This window comes from Gossypium hirsutum, chromosome A03, assembly GCF_007990345.1.
Source record: "Gossypium hirsutum isolate 1008001.06 chromosome A03, Gossypium_hirsutum_v2.1, whole genome shotgun sequence".
NCBI classification, from domain to species: domain Eukaryota; kingdom Viridiplantae; phylum Streptophyta; class Magnoliopsida; order Malvales; family Malvaceae; genus Gossypium; species Gossypium hirsutum.
Genome location: NC_053426.1, coordinates 97,807,862 through 97,825,678, shown reverse-complemented (window position 1 = coordinate 97,825,678; position 17,817 = coordinate 97,807,862). Strand labels below are relative to the sequence as shown.

The 17,817-nt window shown below is 32.0% G+C and overlaps 1 protein-coding gene across 1 annotated transcript; it reads right to left on the bottom strand.

Annotated features, from left to right (window-relative positions):
• Positions 1 to 4,683: 4,683 nt before the first annotated feature.
• LOC121219605 (ARM REPEAT PROTEIN INTERACTING WITH ABF2) lies at positions 4,684 to 7,129 on the bottom strand. The gene has a single exon (XM_041098072.1). It carries the CDS (start codon positions 6,767 to 6,769, stop codon positions 4,916 to 4,918), a length of 1,854 nt encoding a protein of 617 aa, XP_040954006.1. The 5' UTR covers positions 6,770 to 7,129; the 3' UTR covers positions 4,684 to 4,915.
• Positions 7,130 to 17,817: the final 10,688 nt, after the last annotated feature.

Below are 17,817 nucleotides of genomic sequence, written 5' to 3'. Positions count from 1 at the left end.
GGTGATGGTCGAATGATTAATTTTCCTTGAGAGCAAGCACCACATGAAAATTTATTAGCTTGAAGAATCTGTTGGCTCTTCAATGAATGTCCACATGAATTGTCAATAATTTTTCGCATCATAATTGAGCCGGGATAACCTAACCGGTCATGCTAAATAATAAAGTCGTCAGTAAACTTCTGATTTATTATAGCATGTGCTTCAATTGTACTAATTTTCATATAGTACAAACCAAAGGAGAATGTAGACAATTTCTCCAAAATAATTTTATTTCCTTGAATTATACTTGTAATTTGAATATATTCATTATCCCTTTCACTTATTGTCTCAATATGATATCCATTATGGCGAATATCTTTAAAGCTTAACAAATTTCTTTGAGACTTAGGAGAGTACAATACATCATTAATTTGAAACTTAGTTTCTCTAGGCAACAATATATCTACTCTTCCAGAGCCTTCTACGATTTTGGTACTACCAAATATAGTACTCACACTAGCTTTTTGCATTGTTAAATGAGAATTTTTTTTCTTAAGTATAGTATGAGTAGTTGCACTGTTTGCTAAGCATAAGTCCTCACAATTTGTTGGTAGTTGAATTTGAAAGGTATTCATATTCTTCAAATAAAACAATTAAATGTCACATAATTTTTTAAAATATATAAAATTTTCATAAATAGTTTAAAGTATAATATAATAACCATGTTGTTAAAAACATAACAAACTTGTATAAAATTTATTCTTTAAAACTATAATAATAAAATTAAAAGATCAATTATTCCCTTCAGGGGTGGTGAAGAAATCAGTAGCTTCCAAATGAGTTGTATCAACGATGCCATAATCATCTTTTTCATTTTCACAAACAAAATTTAGTCATAAAATAAATTACAAGTAATTTGACTATGATAGAAGTTTTTAACAAATTGTGGGATTAGTGAAACCCTTAAAAAAATGAAAAAATTATAAACATAAGTAATTTTATCATAATGAACTTCTTGATAAAATGTATTACATACCTTAATCCAAACTAACAAAAAACACAACACTCTTGGATTGATGTAAACGCTCGTGCTGCTAACATATTATAAACAAAATTAATAGATAAAAGATGGAGATGAGAATATGAGGATTTCTATTGCATTCTATACTTTTTCATCATATTTACAAGTAGCATACCCCAATATATAGGGAGATAAGATTTTTTATATTCTAATACATAAATAAAAAAAAGGAATTACAAGAAGATGAAAGGGTTAAGAAAAATGAAAAGTTAAAGATTCAAGAATATAAAAAGTGGAAGGTCGAGGAAGATGAAAGATAAAAGGCTAAACATGTATTAAATAACCTTCATAACATTTTTAGCTTTTTTTTAACTTCTATTTTTTGACTTCTTTTATTTGGTTAATATATTTTTTTATTTTCCTTTCTAATGCAGTCAATCTTTAAAGAATTTTAATTATTTCAATTTTTACCAAAGTTTGTAATAAAATCAATGGCGGTTATGGTTATTCGATTTTTAATTTCTGATTATAGTCTGTTATTTCAGTTTTTTTTTAATTTTTAATATGTTGGTTAATGTTTTCTTTATATATTTTTTTCTGCTTTAAGTGTTTTTATTATCAATTTTCTTAAATTTTAATTATTGATATCAGTTTTTTTTCTAAAATTCAATTTTCTGCTTATAGTTTTTTCTTACATATACTTTCAACGTGTTTTATTTCAAGATTTTAATTTTTAAATAATTTAATTAAAGATAAAATAAGTTAACTAGATATGGATAAGTATAGTAATAAATTAATATAAATTATTCTCAAACAAAACATCAATGAAGTGATAATATTTATTTATTTCCTCCTAAGGTCTTTTGAAATCTAAAATGATTTCGCTAATGATGAGATAACATAAATTAATTAAGTGCATGTGCATCCAATATATAACTTATTTCCTTTTATTTTGATTACATAGAATCGCATTTGTTTTTTCCTTCGGCCGAAATGTATATTTTCTAGAGTCGTGGGCCTAGAGGCCAAACTTTCACTTGCCGCCCAAATGGACTCTGTATAAACTACAAAATCTGCCGCCCAAAAATTTTCATCCGAACTCAAATGTTGAAAATTTACATATAGATGCATCTATATTTATACTGTTATAATATGTTTAATAGAATTAATGTTACTCATTAATTGGGTATTAATTTGTAAAATTATAAAAAAAAAAATTATTCCAAGTAAAAAATATTATTTGAGGGTATTTATGTCTTTATATTTTGATAAATCTAGAGAAATAAATGCACAAAATATAAACCATGATATATAGGGTGAGTTTGGATGAGCGGTAGAGTGCGGTGCGTTTAACCTACTTTTTGTTTCACGTTACTGTATTATTACAGTATCTAATCTCATCGCCATCATTGTTTTTACAATAACAGCAGGTAAACACATCGTTCTTCCAAACCCACCTTTAAACCCTAAACATCAATATTTACTATCGCAACCTTATAATTTCAACCAAAGCAACATTCAATATCCAAAGCAATTTTTTTATTTAAATTTACTACATAATTATTTCACCCATATCGTGGATTAGGTCTACTCATGGGCTAGACCACCAGCTTAGGATCAAAGTCCTGTTCAAAAAATTAGAGGGTTTAGACAAAAACACAAGACCCCAAAAATAGACTTGGATAAAATTTAAGACATATTTTCTATATGGATTGAGTCTTGGCAAGATTTTTTAACCCCAACCTAGCTTGACCTGAATATATAATGTTATAAAAAATAATTATATTAATTATATATGTTACATAATAATTATATTTATTTTAAACCACTAACCCAATAATAATTAAATTTATTACCCAAAACCTAAAAAAAAATTCCCACTAAATAACCCACCCAAAATATAAAATTTTAAAAATTATATTTAATACAATAAAATATTTATTATATTTTTGGTACTATTTTTTAATATAAATATTTTTTTATTTGTTACGAAACTTTTATTTTAACGTTTTTAGTGCGTTTTATGAATTATGTTTTCAATAAAAACTAATCTAAAAAATCAAATATGAGCGAGTCGAACCTAAATTTACCTTTCTTAAATTGAGTAGAGCTTAGATAAAAAAATGAGCCCATTTTTTGAGTTGGACCGAGTCCAAACTTAAAAACTTGGTCTAAATACCTTGCGTAGGCTCCTTACCTATGAGCACCTCTAGCATGATATACTTATTATCATATCAATTTTTAATGCGAACACATTTTATGAAAATTTTAGGTCATGATTGAATTTTTTAACTCTCCAATTTTATATAAGAAAAATTAACCCTCTATATAATTTTCTGCTTCTTTTAGCATTTAAATTTATATTTTTTTTGTCAAATCACCTGCAATGGACGAAAAAAATTAATATTTGTTAACTTTGTTGATGTGCCATATACATGGATTTCCATGTAAATGAGATGTCAATATTTAATTAATTTTTAAAAATTTTTAAAATAATTTTTAAAATTTTAATTATTTTTAATTTCTAAAAATAAATTTTTTTGAATTTTTAAAATTTTTAAAAATTAATTAAATGTTGATGTATCACCTATATGGCAATCTATGTGTATTCAAGGTCAGAAAAGTTAAAAAATGTTAATTTTTCTATTAATTTTGAGGTAATTTGACAAGAACACAAATTTAACAACTAAAAGAATAAAAATAAATAAATGAAATGTTAAAGTGATTTTTTTTTAAGTTAGAGTTGAGCATCGTTGGTGATTTACCAGTCATTAAAATATGCATAATAATACATATAGTTTATAGCATTCTTAATAATTAACTGTAACTAAATATAAATTAAATGATTTCATTAATAAAAAGCCTGAATTAAACTCTCAAATAACCGTAAAATTGCCTCTTCCTTTTGATTGTTTTCTTAAGCTTTGATGCATGACAGAATTTATCACTGTTTGTTTTCCTTTTGGTTCCAACGATTTAACCATTCATGTTCCAAATACTTGCATTAGAGGAACTGAAATTCCTCTAAACCAACCATTAAGTTATTTCATCAGGTCACCCGCTCCACCTTTTCTAAAACTCCAACAGCTTCATCGGATATCTCCACAGAAGAAGGGACAAAGAAAAAGGGATATGAACAATCTGGGATTAGGACAAACCTTATCTTGTTGATGAAGTAAAAATCCACTACAAAAGTCAGTTGATAAAAATCCACTACAAAAGTCAGTTGAAAAGAAAATGAATGGCCGAGGGAAAAACAATTATCTATTACCCACCACAATGTTCTAAAAACATAGTCTGCTCATCCACAGTAGACAAAACAGTATCATATTCTAGTCTCCAAGTCAAAACAAGTCAAAACAAGTTATGCATGAGGTGAGGTGTGGTGATTGCACACCTCATCTCTTAAAATGTGATCGGGAGTTTGATCTCTGTTCATGGGAAAAGAGGATATTTCACGGTCAGCTGTTTATCTTTTTAGAAAGCACCCCACAGCGAAGAGAATAATCTTTGCTGTCAGCGGCGGATACCTGATTACGACAAAAAATCAAAACAAGTCTGATATGTGACATATTCTCTAGTGTATTAATCCCACAGAAGCAACTATGGACGCAATGGTAATGTGAGAAGCACAGGGAAGATTATATCACTCATTCCATGTCCTTAAAAACAAAAAATGAAAGTATTCACAAACAGTTTTATGTCCACTATAAAAAGCATTAAAGCATCCAAGTATTTTGATCAGTGTATAATTACTTTAAGCAGAAGCCTGTTTACTTTGATAACACTACTCTTTATCTTTTCCTTTTTCTAACTGATCCAAATGTGTATATTTGTGAATGTCCTTTCAGCTTGCCTTCCAAAAGTTCAAACCAACATAAGCAGAACAATAACTTAAAAATATTGGGTGCACATTCATGGTGCAAACAATTGCCTCTGCGGATGGACTCCCGTGTGATAAAGGTTGAGCTGATATATGGCCTTTGTCACCAATTCTTTCAAATCAGGATGTTGCCCAACCACTGTTCGGTCTGCCCCTTCGAGGGCAGTCAAAACCCTAGCTTGTTCCAAAGCGTCATTATCACCAGCATGTATAGCGAGGTAGCAGAGCAGAACTACTCCGTGCAGTTGTGCCTTGTCACCGGATCTAAGCAATCTCATCAAAGGTGGAACACCGTTGAATTCGATTATCGACTTTGAATGATCCATACAGAGAAAATTCTCCGGAGATGCAAACTTCTGCAATGCAATGGCAGCTTCCACTGCTACTTCTTGATCCTTATTACCAAGTTGTGTCACCAAAGGACCGATCACTCGAGTCTCCCGAGCCGGGAAAGTCCTTGCCAATGAACCAACTGATCTAATAGCAGGAACTTGCAATATAGGACTATCCAATTCCTTGATCACTCTTAAAAGCTGATCGATAACAGCCTTAGCAGCGGGTGAATTCGTCTTAAAAGCTGCACGTCTAAGATCGGAATTGGATTCAGCAGCACCTGTAATCTCCATTATTGCCATCAAACAATTATACTGCAACTCACCTTGTTCCTTATCCACCAATTTAGCCAAGCAAAGCAATCCTTTTGTCTCAGTTATCCTCCTACTATTTGAAACACTGCCCTTAGCAAGCATCCATAAAGCTTCAGCACAATTAATTTTCAACTGAAGTTTAACTTCAGGCTTCTCATTTTCTCTTTCTTTCCTATGATTTCCTCCCCTACTACTCCCTTCCATATGCAAATTCGAGTAGGAGTTCGAATACGGTCTATAACTATAGTTTCTCGAAGTCGATCCAGCAGAAGAAAATTTCTCCATTTCTTTATTGATCTGAACTATAGAATGAATACTTTGCTTACCCAACTGTGTCTTAGAATCTTCCACAAAAGTCTCGAACGATAACAAAGTGACCAACGGCCTAATCACATTCTCTCTGGCGAAATCCTCTTGAGCCACAGGGTCATGCTCCGCCATTCTCACCACTAGTTTTGCTACCGGAATTTGAACCTTCATAAGGGAATCTCCCAACACTTGAACCACAATTGGAACCCCCATTTCATCGACAATACTCCTAACTCTTTCCTGCTCGTTTGCTAAAACAAGAAGCGCATTAGCCGCTGCGATTTGGGCATCCGCTGAGCAGCTTTCTTTGAGAAGCTTTAACAAAGGAGGGATGCCGCCTTCTTCGACGGTTATCTTTTTGTTTCGGTCGTTGTCTCGAGCGAGAGAAGCGAGGTTATTAGCGGCTTCAATTCGATCGGTTAATTGGCCCATTTGGACGGTGGCGATGTAAGACCAAACCCAGGAAATAATCGGGTCGTTGCTGGCGATCGGGGGAAGGGAAAGGAAGATTCCGCTGGCAGTCCCGTTGTTCTCGGTGTCGAGGACTCCCATGAGCCACTTCATGTCGCCGATGGAAGCGTCCAGAAGGTTCAACACTTTGCGGAAATCGGTGGCACTCGTGATCCTCACGACTCGACGCAAGATGCTCTGCCTCTTGCACTTTCGGACTAAGGTGAGGGCTCGCTCTAGATTCTTGGAGACTTCGGAGACTACCCGGCGAATCGGGCGTTCGTAGAGGCATTGAACCGAGGTGGTGGAGCGGACCAGGGTTCGAAGCATTTGGGAAAGCCGATCTACTAGCTTCCCCACCTCCCCACAATCAACTTTAAACGACTCCGCCTCGTCCGCCGCCGCCCGAACTCGCTCAGCTAGCATAATCGGATACGACAGCTCATCCTCGATTCTTTTCTCCTCCGCCGATCCCATCATCAACTCAATAAGTTAATACGTTAGGTGAGTCCAGGGCGAGTCAAGAAGTAGAAAATCAATCAGCTTAGCTAGCTGCTACTGACGTTTCTTTTAGGAAGTCCTCTGCTCTTCTAGGGAATTGTGCTGTGTTTTTTTTTTACACCATTATTGGTATCCCACTTTCCACGCAGCGCGTGAATGGAAAAAACAACGATAGTAGTAAATGATAATAATAACAAATTAAAATGCACCAAAAGAAGATGAGGAGGAGTCAATTGATTAAGCTTCTTACATTTCGTAATAGGAAGGTGAAAAGCACTTGCTCCGAAGATCAGTTGAAAATTATTCCTTCTTTCCTTTTCATTTTCTTTTACTGGTTTCCGGTCAAAGCATACTTTTCCATCTATTTTTAATTTACCTCATTTTATATTACTTTAATTTTCCAATTACTTTCGCACCATCTTAATTCATACTGCAACTCAACACATTCTGATAATTAATACAACTGTAAGATTTTTTATCCCATATAGACAAAAACATATCCTGTAATTATATAAAAGAATTATGAGACTGGAAAGAAAGAAAAAAACCCTTAGCGGTTGACCCGATGATGTTATAGAAAAGATAAACAGAGTGATGAAATTTTCGAAGAAGACTTACTTCTGAATTGTTGACCACGCAATTTGTGTTCTATTTTCTGTGTTTAATTACTTTTCTTCCCAATACATTTAAGATAGATGGCATCTACTATTTTATTAATTAGTCTTCTAACAATTGACTCAGACATTCCTTGTCTAAGCACCCCAACACCCCATCAAATTATTTGATGATGAAATCTATTGAGCAATCTTCTGCAATTAATAAAATAATTCCAACAGCATTTTTAAGGGAAAAAATGGAGTGATAATTTTTACGACCGCCAATGTACTCAGACAAGAACTATCATTATTATTATTCAGAGGTTCAAACTACATTATGATCCTTTAACAGTAAAATAGAAATGTTGATGCTTACTCAATTATTTGATCTTTGATGAAAATAATATTGCTCACTCCTGAACTCCCTTTTGAACATATCAATTCAAAGGCTTAGCAATTATAATGTCTTGGATAGAGTTCGTTGTCATGTCATTTTCTTTCAGCTTCGTATCACTACTCTGTATACATTTCCTCACATGCATTCATGGTGCATAAAGTAGTATGGAGTTGTTTGTAGTTAAAGTTAGATTGTATTTTGGTTTTTTTTTATTTAAAAATTAGATAAATTTATTCTTTTTGTTAAAAAAATCATTTATTTGTGTTATTAAAAATTAGAATAACTGACGAAATAACTTGACAATGACATGTGACATGTCACATTTATCTTATGCTAATGTATAAGAACTAATTTTTAACAGTAAAAATGAATAGAATTTATAACAAAAGGATTAGTTTACTTTTTAATATAATGTATATAGACTAATTTACCTATTTTTTAATAGAGAAAGAAAATGTAATCTAAGTCTTAATATAAAAACCTTCATAAAATTTCTATTAAAATCTATCAATTTCTTATCAATTATGCGTTCACATCCTATTCAATTTGTAAAACAAATTATAAAGCTCAATGAATTAATACGAACAATATCTTACAAATGAGTATATATTTAGTATTATAGTTTTTTCTAGTTATTAGTGATTGGGGCGTCATTGAGCTAACCCAAGCTCGATCAATAAGAAGCTCAAGTTCTACTAGATATTCAAGGGTTGAAGTTTGGCTAGTTCAAACTTGATCGAGTTTCACTTAAATCTCAAGCTCAATTCGAGACTAAGATTAAACTACAAACTTTGCTTAATTAGGCTTGTTGATTATGCGAAAAAAAAAAAACCTCAATTCTCATGTTTGATTTCAAGTTGGATTATTTATGCTTTTTGAGTTAAAATCAACTTTCCAATACTAACTGCAATATGGGTCCACTTATTTAAGCTAGGCTAGATAATGGTCGATTGAATTCAAGTTATTATTCTTCTTGTCCCTTTTTTTTATAGCTAAAGCTAAGTAATTTGCAAATGAAAATGATTTGTATCCAAAATGTCCTTGGGTTTTGGGCATTTAAAATCTCAAGTTTACTCTCATAGTATTTTAAAATAAAATTTTAAAATTTTTTCTCATGTAAAAGTATTATTTTTCTCTATAAAAGTATATTTATTATGTTTAATTTCCCAATATACCTAGCTCAATACTCATTAGTTAACTTATTTATTTTTTATTTAACCCCCCCCCACAAAAAAAAGGCATAATTTAAGAAAAATTGAAACTTAATGAAATTTATCTTCTGTACTATTAATTAATGAAATCCATTTCACCGAAATATTACACTGAATCTTGATTTGATCTATTAATCTAAAAATGGAGTGAACAAGTTCAATTCATATTTAAATTTTTTATATATTTTACCCATCATTTTAAATTTTAATTCATATTAAATCATGAAATCTGCCCTTTTTCTTTCTTTCTTTTACATTCCTAATATTCTTTCTATATAAACCCAAGTTTATTTTTCTCTACAATGGTGGAGCCACTCGTAATTGTGAGGTCAATTAATTTCATAATTTTTTAAAAAAATACTTTATAAAAAATAATATAAGTAATAAATTAAGTTATTAACCCAATAACAATACTTGACACTCACTAACGTCCACAAACTTTAATCTTTTTTATTTTCTTTCAATATTAATAATTTTTTTTCATAAATTTTCAATCTTTCAATACTTTTTAAGTAGGTTTTTCTAATTTGATAACAATGCTTTTTTTTGTTCAAGCCTTATTGATTCATCTCTAAAAAAAATTAAATTGTGGCTTTACTTGTGATAAATTAGAATTTTTATGCAAGATTAAGTTTTTTTTATGGAATAATTTTGGGATAATCATTTTGTATAAGATTACTAATATTTTAATTGATTTATATATTTTTTAGAGAATATCAATACAAATTCTTGAAGAAATTAGGACTGATTGTTTGTATAATATTGTATTTATTGAATATAGATTAAAAATTATCGTTGCTAATGTGATTTTGTACATCTTGTGTTTGTGTTCATCTTGTGTTTTACATATTGTATTACGTAATTAATTATAGTCATAGTTGGTTAATTTGTTACTGTTTCAGTTAGAATGCTAGTTAGCTAGCCATAGTTGGTTATATATTCTTTCTTGTAAACTTCATTAATTAATGAATATTTTTCGAACAAATTCTTTCTTCCAATATGGTATCAGAGGCCTTCTCTTGAATTTTTTTTATTTTTTTGTTTTCATATTTCATTTTCTTGGCATTTTCTCACCAACCAAACATTTTTTTTTATTTCTTAAGTTTCAACATGATTTCTATGATTGATCAATTTGACAATGGTAATAATCTTTATTACTTGGATCAATCTGATAATCTAAGGTTGCTTTTGGTTTCTCAAACATTATTGTCTGACAATTACAACACTTGGCGTCATTCCATGATTATGGTGTTATCAACCAAGAACAAATTGGGTTTTGTTGATAAATCTGTTGTTTGACTAGAATCTTTTTTAGTTGATTGTCTCAATGCTTGGACATGAACGAACAATCTTGTCACTTCATGGATTATTAATGCTATTTCAAAGGATATCGCTGCTAGTTTATTGTACCATACTTTTACAACATAGATTTGGAAGGATATTGAATGTAATAACCCATTTTTCAGAGGTTTCAAAACATTGTTCTCTTATGATCGAGTATGTAAGTATTATTAATTAATATTTACGAGTAAATTATAATATTATATTGAAATTTGATCTAACGAATTTGTTAATTGGATAGTTAGTTAGGGTACAAGTGTTTTGACTCTAAAGTCAGTGATGTCAAAAAATAAAGCGTCGAGACCTTGTTTTTGAAAATTGAGCTTGTAAATGTATTTGTTAAATATTTACAGAGTTATTATATAGATGAATTAAATTTTGGATATGATATTTTTCTGAATTAGTGATTAATTAAAGTATGAGGACTATATCATAAAAGTGGTAAAAGTTAATCATTATATATATTTTCTATGGACTGAATTAGCCATTAAAATCAAGACTTGAAATAGAAACTAGACCCTTATAAATTTATAGTGGCCTGAAGTTATAAGTAAATTAATTTTAAATTTTAATTATAATGAAAATGTATAAAACATAAAAAAAACAATAAAGAAATAAATAAAAGATAAACATCTTCATCTTTTCTTCTCCACGAAAACACCAAGACAAAACCTACGAAGTCATTGTTGAGCTTCAAACCATTCAACCCTCCCAAAATTGGTATGTTTACAAGTCATTTTCTTGTAATTTTTATGTTTTTGTAATCTCGGGAGCTTGATATAGCTAACTTGGGAATTAATTTGTAAAACTATTAAAATTTTCAAAAGTTTCCGTTGTTGAATCTTGAAGCTTTTGGTACTAAATTGTGAGATTTTAAGCTTAGATATGGAAAATGACTAATTTGTAAAGTGAAATTTGTTAGTTTTGTACATAGGGGCTAAAATATGATTATTTCGAAATTAGCATGAAATTATTGTAATTATTTTTAATATAGGGCTATATGAGGATGTAATTGAGATCGACTTCAAAATCGAAGCTCAAATTTGAAAATTATGATAAATTCAATTTTAGTGACTAAATTGAATAAAATGTAAAACTTAAAAGAATATATGATAGAAGAAATTGAATTGATAAATAACTAAAATAGGCTGCTAAATTATGTTTAGAATTGATAATTTTATTGAATTACGATATAGATCGAGATTTAAACCAATCAGAGAGGATAATCACGAAAAAAGAAAATTACGGATTAGTCCTTGACACCTTGTTGGTTGCTGTTTTTACCAGGTAAGTTCATATGGAACTTATTATGTTGATTTTATTTATTTAAGTGTTATAATATCTTGTTTGTTAGTTGAGTTGTAGTGGAAATGTTAAGTTTTAATACCAAATGGATTAAATTGTGAAGCATGTAATATGGAACGTTTTTGAATAAATACGCGTCAGTAGATGGTTATGAAATGTTTATATGGTAAAACGATATGTATAAATGATGATACTAGAGATATTGAAAATGTATGAATACAAAATAATGCCCATGAGAATTTAGTAAATATTATTATAAGAATAGGAAACAGTTACCATTTTAAAGGAATTGGGCGCTGGTCAGGGATTACTTTATCGATGGCTGATATCCAACATATGTTGCGAATTCTCTAAAGCTTGTATGAGCAGCATCAAATAGAGTTAGCATAACAATCTTCGACCTACAGCTTGTGAGAGCAAGCCTAAATGGTACAAACTAGATGTTGGTTAATGACTTAGTTATCAATGGCTGAGATCTAGCATATGTTGTGAATTCTCTACAGCTTGTGTGAGTAGCATCAAATAAAAATTATATGAACAATTCTAACCTATAGCTTATGTGAGCAAAAACAATTTATACAACTTGTGTGAGCAAAATTGTATGTTACAACTTGTGTAAGCAATCCAGTCTTGAGTATCCCAAGTTAATTTACTATAGTTCTCAAGGAAAAGATATTGACAAGTTGATAAAGAAATGGTTGGAAAGACTGATAAGGAACTTAATTGACATGTTTGTAATATCGTATATGTTAACTTGATGATGGTTTTGAGAAATTGTTTAAATAGGCTTAAGGATGTCAAAGTATCACCATGTTGTGCATCTTTGAGTTTCTATTGATTAATTGATATAACACTTAGGTAAGTTGATTTAAACTTCATATGGATTTACTAAGTATTTGTTATACTTACCTTTGACTTCAGTTACTTGTAGATTGTTGATTGCGGAGCATGAAGATTGGATCTCTTTAGAGCTCACACTATCCACCTCCCGTTTTCGTAGCCTTTTGATCGTTTTGAGCTCGTTTATATATAGCATGTTTTAGGAGTGTCATAGTATCTTATAATGTTGTTTGTTTGGAACTCTACTTGAATTAAGCTTATGTATAAATGTTAATAGTATATGTATGCATATTAGATAATATAAGGTGTTATGTCTGTTTGATGTTTAATGTTGGATATATTGAATATGGATTGACTAGAGAAAGTGAATGTTAAATAGCTTGAAATGTTACAAATATTTTTTATGTAAATTGGTGCCAAAGTGGCATATTGGTTCATATGTTGGAATAGTGTTTAAATGGTATGTGCTTGGTATGAAAATTGGTATGAAATGTGTAGGCATAGGTTGTGTTAAGTGGTTCCTTTGAGTTGAATTGGATGATGATTTGAAATGAGTACAAAATGACCTCTTTTTTTTTATCAAACAAATTCCTCGTCCTGACGTTGTTTTCCTCTCATCATGATGTCAGCCAACAGTTTGTGATGTCCAGACGTCAAGTGGTCTGATATTGTGACGTGACATACAATTTCAGCAACATCACGGTGTAGGGGAAGTCCCGTTGTGATGTCATTCTGAACTTTTGAAAACTTTTCAATTTAGTACTTATTCGATCCCGGGTTAACTTTAAAGCTTACGTAAGTTTGTATTAAGCTCGAGAAAGGTTTTAAATTAGTTATAAATGTTTTATATAATGGTGAAAATGATTTTTAACTTGAATTATGCATTAAAAGTTTGTAATTGTTCCATTTTGTACTGTAGAATTCTGTAGCTTAGTCTCGACAATTGGGATAGGCTAGGGGTGTTACATTGAAGATTGATTCCAACAGAAGAATGGTCTACAAAATTTTCAATTGAAGCAGAAGTTGGTTGCATTCAGTCGAGTTCAAATTTCTATCATGACTTTCTACATTCAATTATAGATCATTTGGGATGAATTGTACTCAACTAAACAAATTTGTTCATGCTTACAATGTTGTTGTGGGGGTGTTCGTAATATGCTTGAAGAACATCAACAAGAGTATGCTATGACCTTTTTAATTGGTCTTAATGATTTTTATGCCCATATTAGAAGTCAGATTCTTTAGATGGTTCATTTGCCTTCTATTTGTAAAGTTTTTTCACTTGTTTTCTAAGAAGAAAATAAAAAATCCATTAGATCCAGGTCTTGTGCTCAAGAAGCATTTGTTTTTATTACTAAATAAAATGTTACAAGTTGGCCAAACATACAGTAGCACAAACACATGAAGTGTGAGATGTCTCCACTAGTGGTGAACTGCGAGAAGTCTCCACAAGTGGCAAGCTGTGAGATGAATTGCGAAATGACACTGCGAAGTGGTGAGTTGTAAGATGACATTACGAAGTGGTAAAGTGCAAGATGACACCATGAAATGGCAAAGTGCGAGATGTCTTCATAGGGGGCGAGATGTAGCTGAAGCCTTGGTGCATGCAGATTTCATCGAATTGCATGCAAAACAAGTTTAATTTATTTGTAACTTGGTTTTGTTATGTTTACAACTTAGTTAGCTGATGCACTAATGCTTAGGTGATGAATGACATGTTTAGTTGATTTATTTTGGTGTACAAGTAATGTTTTTCAAGTTTCAAGATAGCTTAGTAGGGTTAGGTGAGTATTTGGTGATGTATTTGACTTTAAATGTATTATTTTTTGGTTGAATGAAAAGAGCTAATAGATACAAGCTCTTTTGTTGCACATTTTTGCTTCGTGTTTTCTATTCTTCTTTGAAAATATCACCAACAATTGGTATCAATAGCATATCATCTTTGAGGGCCATTGTTTTTATTTGTATTTTCTTTTCAAGAAAGAAAGAACATGTCACAATGCAAATCTAGATAACCTGAATTTTAGTCATGTAGATGAAAAGATGTCTGTTCTAGAGCACCTTGGGAGTTAGTTCGACAAATTATAACTTCTGGAAAATTAATGTTTTGGGTGAATTGAGTATCTGCTAGGGAAGTATATTAGGATTTAGTCTTTAATGTGTTTTTCAGTAAAAGAAAGAGTTCGATAAAAAGGGAAAGGTAAGTTTTATATAGGTAACCGCCAAAGGTATATTATGCCTAGTTTGTTTAAATACTGTGAAGAGCAAGTCTCAATAACTAGATCTAGTTATAAACTAACTAAACTAATTGGACAAATGGCATATAGAAAAGACTTTCATTTATGTTTCCTTCGAATTTTGTAAGCCAATTTAATGGGCATATTTTGAAATTTTAGGACACTTGTCAAGTTTCACTAAACAGAAGTAGATATATGTGTGTGTGAGAAAAAGTCCGCGTGAAGGTTTTCCTCTTCCTTTAGAGTAATTCTTTAATTCTTTCTTTTTCTTAAGTACTAAATGTTATTGCTGGTTACTCTTTGTATGTAAACTGGAAGCTAAGAAATCTTGGAAAATATAGAGGTTTTCTATCTCTTGATAAGTCTAATAACTTTGCATGTTAAAATTAAAAATGCTATGAAGTTTATGGGTAGTAAGATACGAATAAGAAACCCTGCATGGGGATTCTCTGCAATTGAAATGTTAGCAATTTGTTTGTAAATGGGTTTAATGGTGAATTCATGTTCTTTAAGCAGTTGTTGTTGGTTCGAACTGGATGTCTGAGTCTGGAGCTGGAAGTTGCTGTAGGTGAGTTTCAAGTGAGTCTTTAATATTGAATCCTATAAGTTATTTTAAAGTAATATCTTGTGAATGATGTTTCAAAACCTGTAACACCCCAAACCCGGCCCAGACGTTACGACTGGATCCGACGTGCCACATCAAAACGTTAAAAATAATTTCTATTTTTAATCTAGGAAATTGTACTTAGTGATCAAAGGTTGATTTCATTATAGGTTAAAGTGAATGGAAGCTGAGCACCAGGTAGGAAACCAGAAAAGAGGAGGTGAGTCCATCGGACTGCTTAAGTACCAAGCTCCCTTCGGATCCAATCCTAGACATGCACACCACCATTGCCACACCTTAACTTAGTGTATGTTCTTAGGAAACCGATTCAATTAAGTCCAGTTTAAGGAAAAGTGATTAATTTTGGAAAAACATTTTCGTTGTGGAAGTTTTGCTTTGTTGTTGTGATATTTTAAAATCAATTACTATTTTTGAAAACGCACCCTAAAACTAATCAGTTTCAGCGATTAAGATAATATCATACCTATTCTAGTAAAACATATTAAAACCATTTAAAATAATTAAAGCGGCCTTATTACAACTTAAAACCCAAAACAATTAAAGTAAATAAAAACTAATTAAATTATAAGAAGAAAATCAAGTTTGTAGTATGTGTGGCAACTCCGAATCCCTCACAGCTCCAAGCCCACTATGGTTGGGGATTACCTGCGTGGATGAAAATAAGGGAAGAGTTTGGGAAACTTAGTGTGTAAAATAACCCAACCATAGTCTAAACCAGTACAAACCATAGAAATAGATTAAGTTGGGCCTTAGCCCTATACAGAATTCAGAATGAAGCCCATAGGCCCATAACAGAAACAGAACAGATATATCATGTATGCAGAAAACCCAACCCATATCCATCCGTATACACCACCGTGCTAGCCTTACACTATGTGGGGAGACTACTCGACCCACCCATCCGTCTACACGTCACAAGTATGCAGCATGGCTGCCAGAACAGATATTGTGATAGAGTCACCAGATACAGATAATTGTGGCAGGGCCACCAGAAACAGATATTTGTGGCAGAGCCACCAGAAATAGATATTTGTGGCAGAGCCACCAGAACGCTTCCTCCATCATTATAACCCATATTCCATGCAATAGATATACATGTCATGGCATACAACAAACAGAATCAGAATATCATGCATTTCAATCAAAATCAACCCTAGGGGTATAATGGTCATTGTGCACCTAGGGGTATAATGGTCATTGTGCACCTAGGGGTATAATGGTAATTTTCATACTCAGGGTACTTTAGTAAATTTACCTATTTTAGGGTTTACATACATATTACAGCCATTAACGCATCAATAGAAACACTTACCGAGCGTCCATACCGAATTGGGCCCGTTGGCCCATTATCCTGTTTTCGGCCCATTAAGCCCAAATATATCGAAGTGCACGAAATTGTGCACTCTACAATCATATCGCTTGAGATTACTAGGATTACAACCAACCCATCTCACGAGAGCTCGCACGCTCGCAAGTCCACAAAATATCGGCTTTTCGGCATTTCGGCTTTTCGACTTTTGCTGATCTAGTCTATGAGTGAGTGTCGTTTACACACCTATTTGCGACGAAATGCTGACGAGTTACACACACCAGTTGCCTACATTCAGTTACCAATATGTTAACTATAAATCCATAACAACTTGTATACAAAAGTCCTTACCCAAAAGTCGGCCATTAACACTTTAGGCACTAGAGATCCTACCTTTTTCCGAATCTAGCGACTAGGTTTAGATCCAGTCGTTCCACTTGTCCAAGCCTCCGATCATCAGCCTCTAGATCATACTATCTTCACAATAAAACAATTGTCACAATCCTAAGAGCCATAGGGCCCAATCGACAGCCTCCCTAAGCCTTTAGGGGTTTTAGCTTTTTCTAAAACCCGAAGTAAAGAATAGATTCAGAAACTTACCACCGGTTCCTTCAGTCAACAATTCCTCTTAATTCCTATTCGATTCTGATTCAGATCTAACCCCTCGAATGTTAGTAGAAAACAAATCTTTAAAGGTCTAAAGATTCGGCTATGCCCCTAAGACTTTGGGGTTTTCGGCTTCTTGAAATAGTGAAGAGAAAGATAAAATACGAGGGTTTTACAGTGGTTTTGTCGGTAGGACTTTGGGGTTCAGAGGATGAGAGAATCGACCAAAAAGATGGAGAAGAATCAGAGGGTTTGGCTAGGAGAAATTGGCACAGAAGAAAAATAGGCTTTCAGGATTTCGACTTTTATGGCAATCAACTATAAGGCTTAGAAACAAATGGTAAGGAAGTGGAGTTGAGTAAAATGATAGAAAGATTTGGCTATAGAGGAAAAGAAGAAGAAGAAGAAATAGATGAAGAGAGGAGAAAAGAAGAAGAGAAAAGAATTGTTAGAAACGGCACAACTCTTCCCCAAGTGCCGAAATTACAACTATCAATAGACCTAGCCGAATTTTGCCCTCTACAGAAACCCTTGGCTGGCCAACTTTTGCTCCCTGATCA

Bases quoted from the DNA above. Each gene is read 5' to 3' on its own strand.
- LOC121219605 (XM_041098072.1), bottom strand. From the start codon at position 6,769: ATGATGGGATCGGCGGAGGAGAAAAGAATCGAGGATGAGCTGTCGTAT.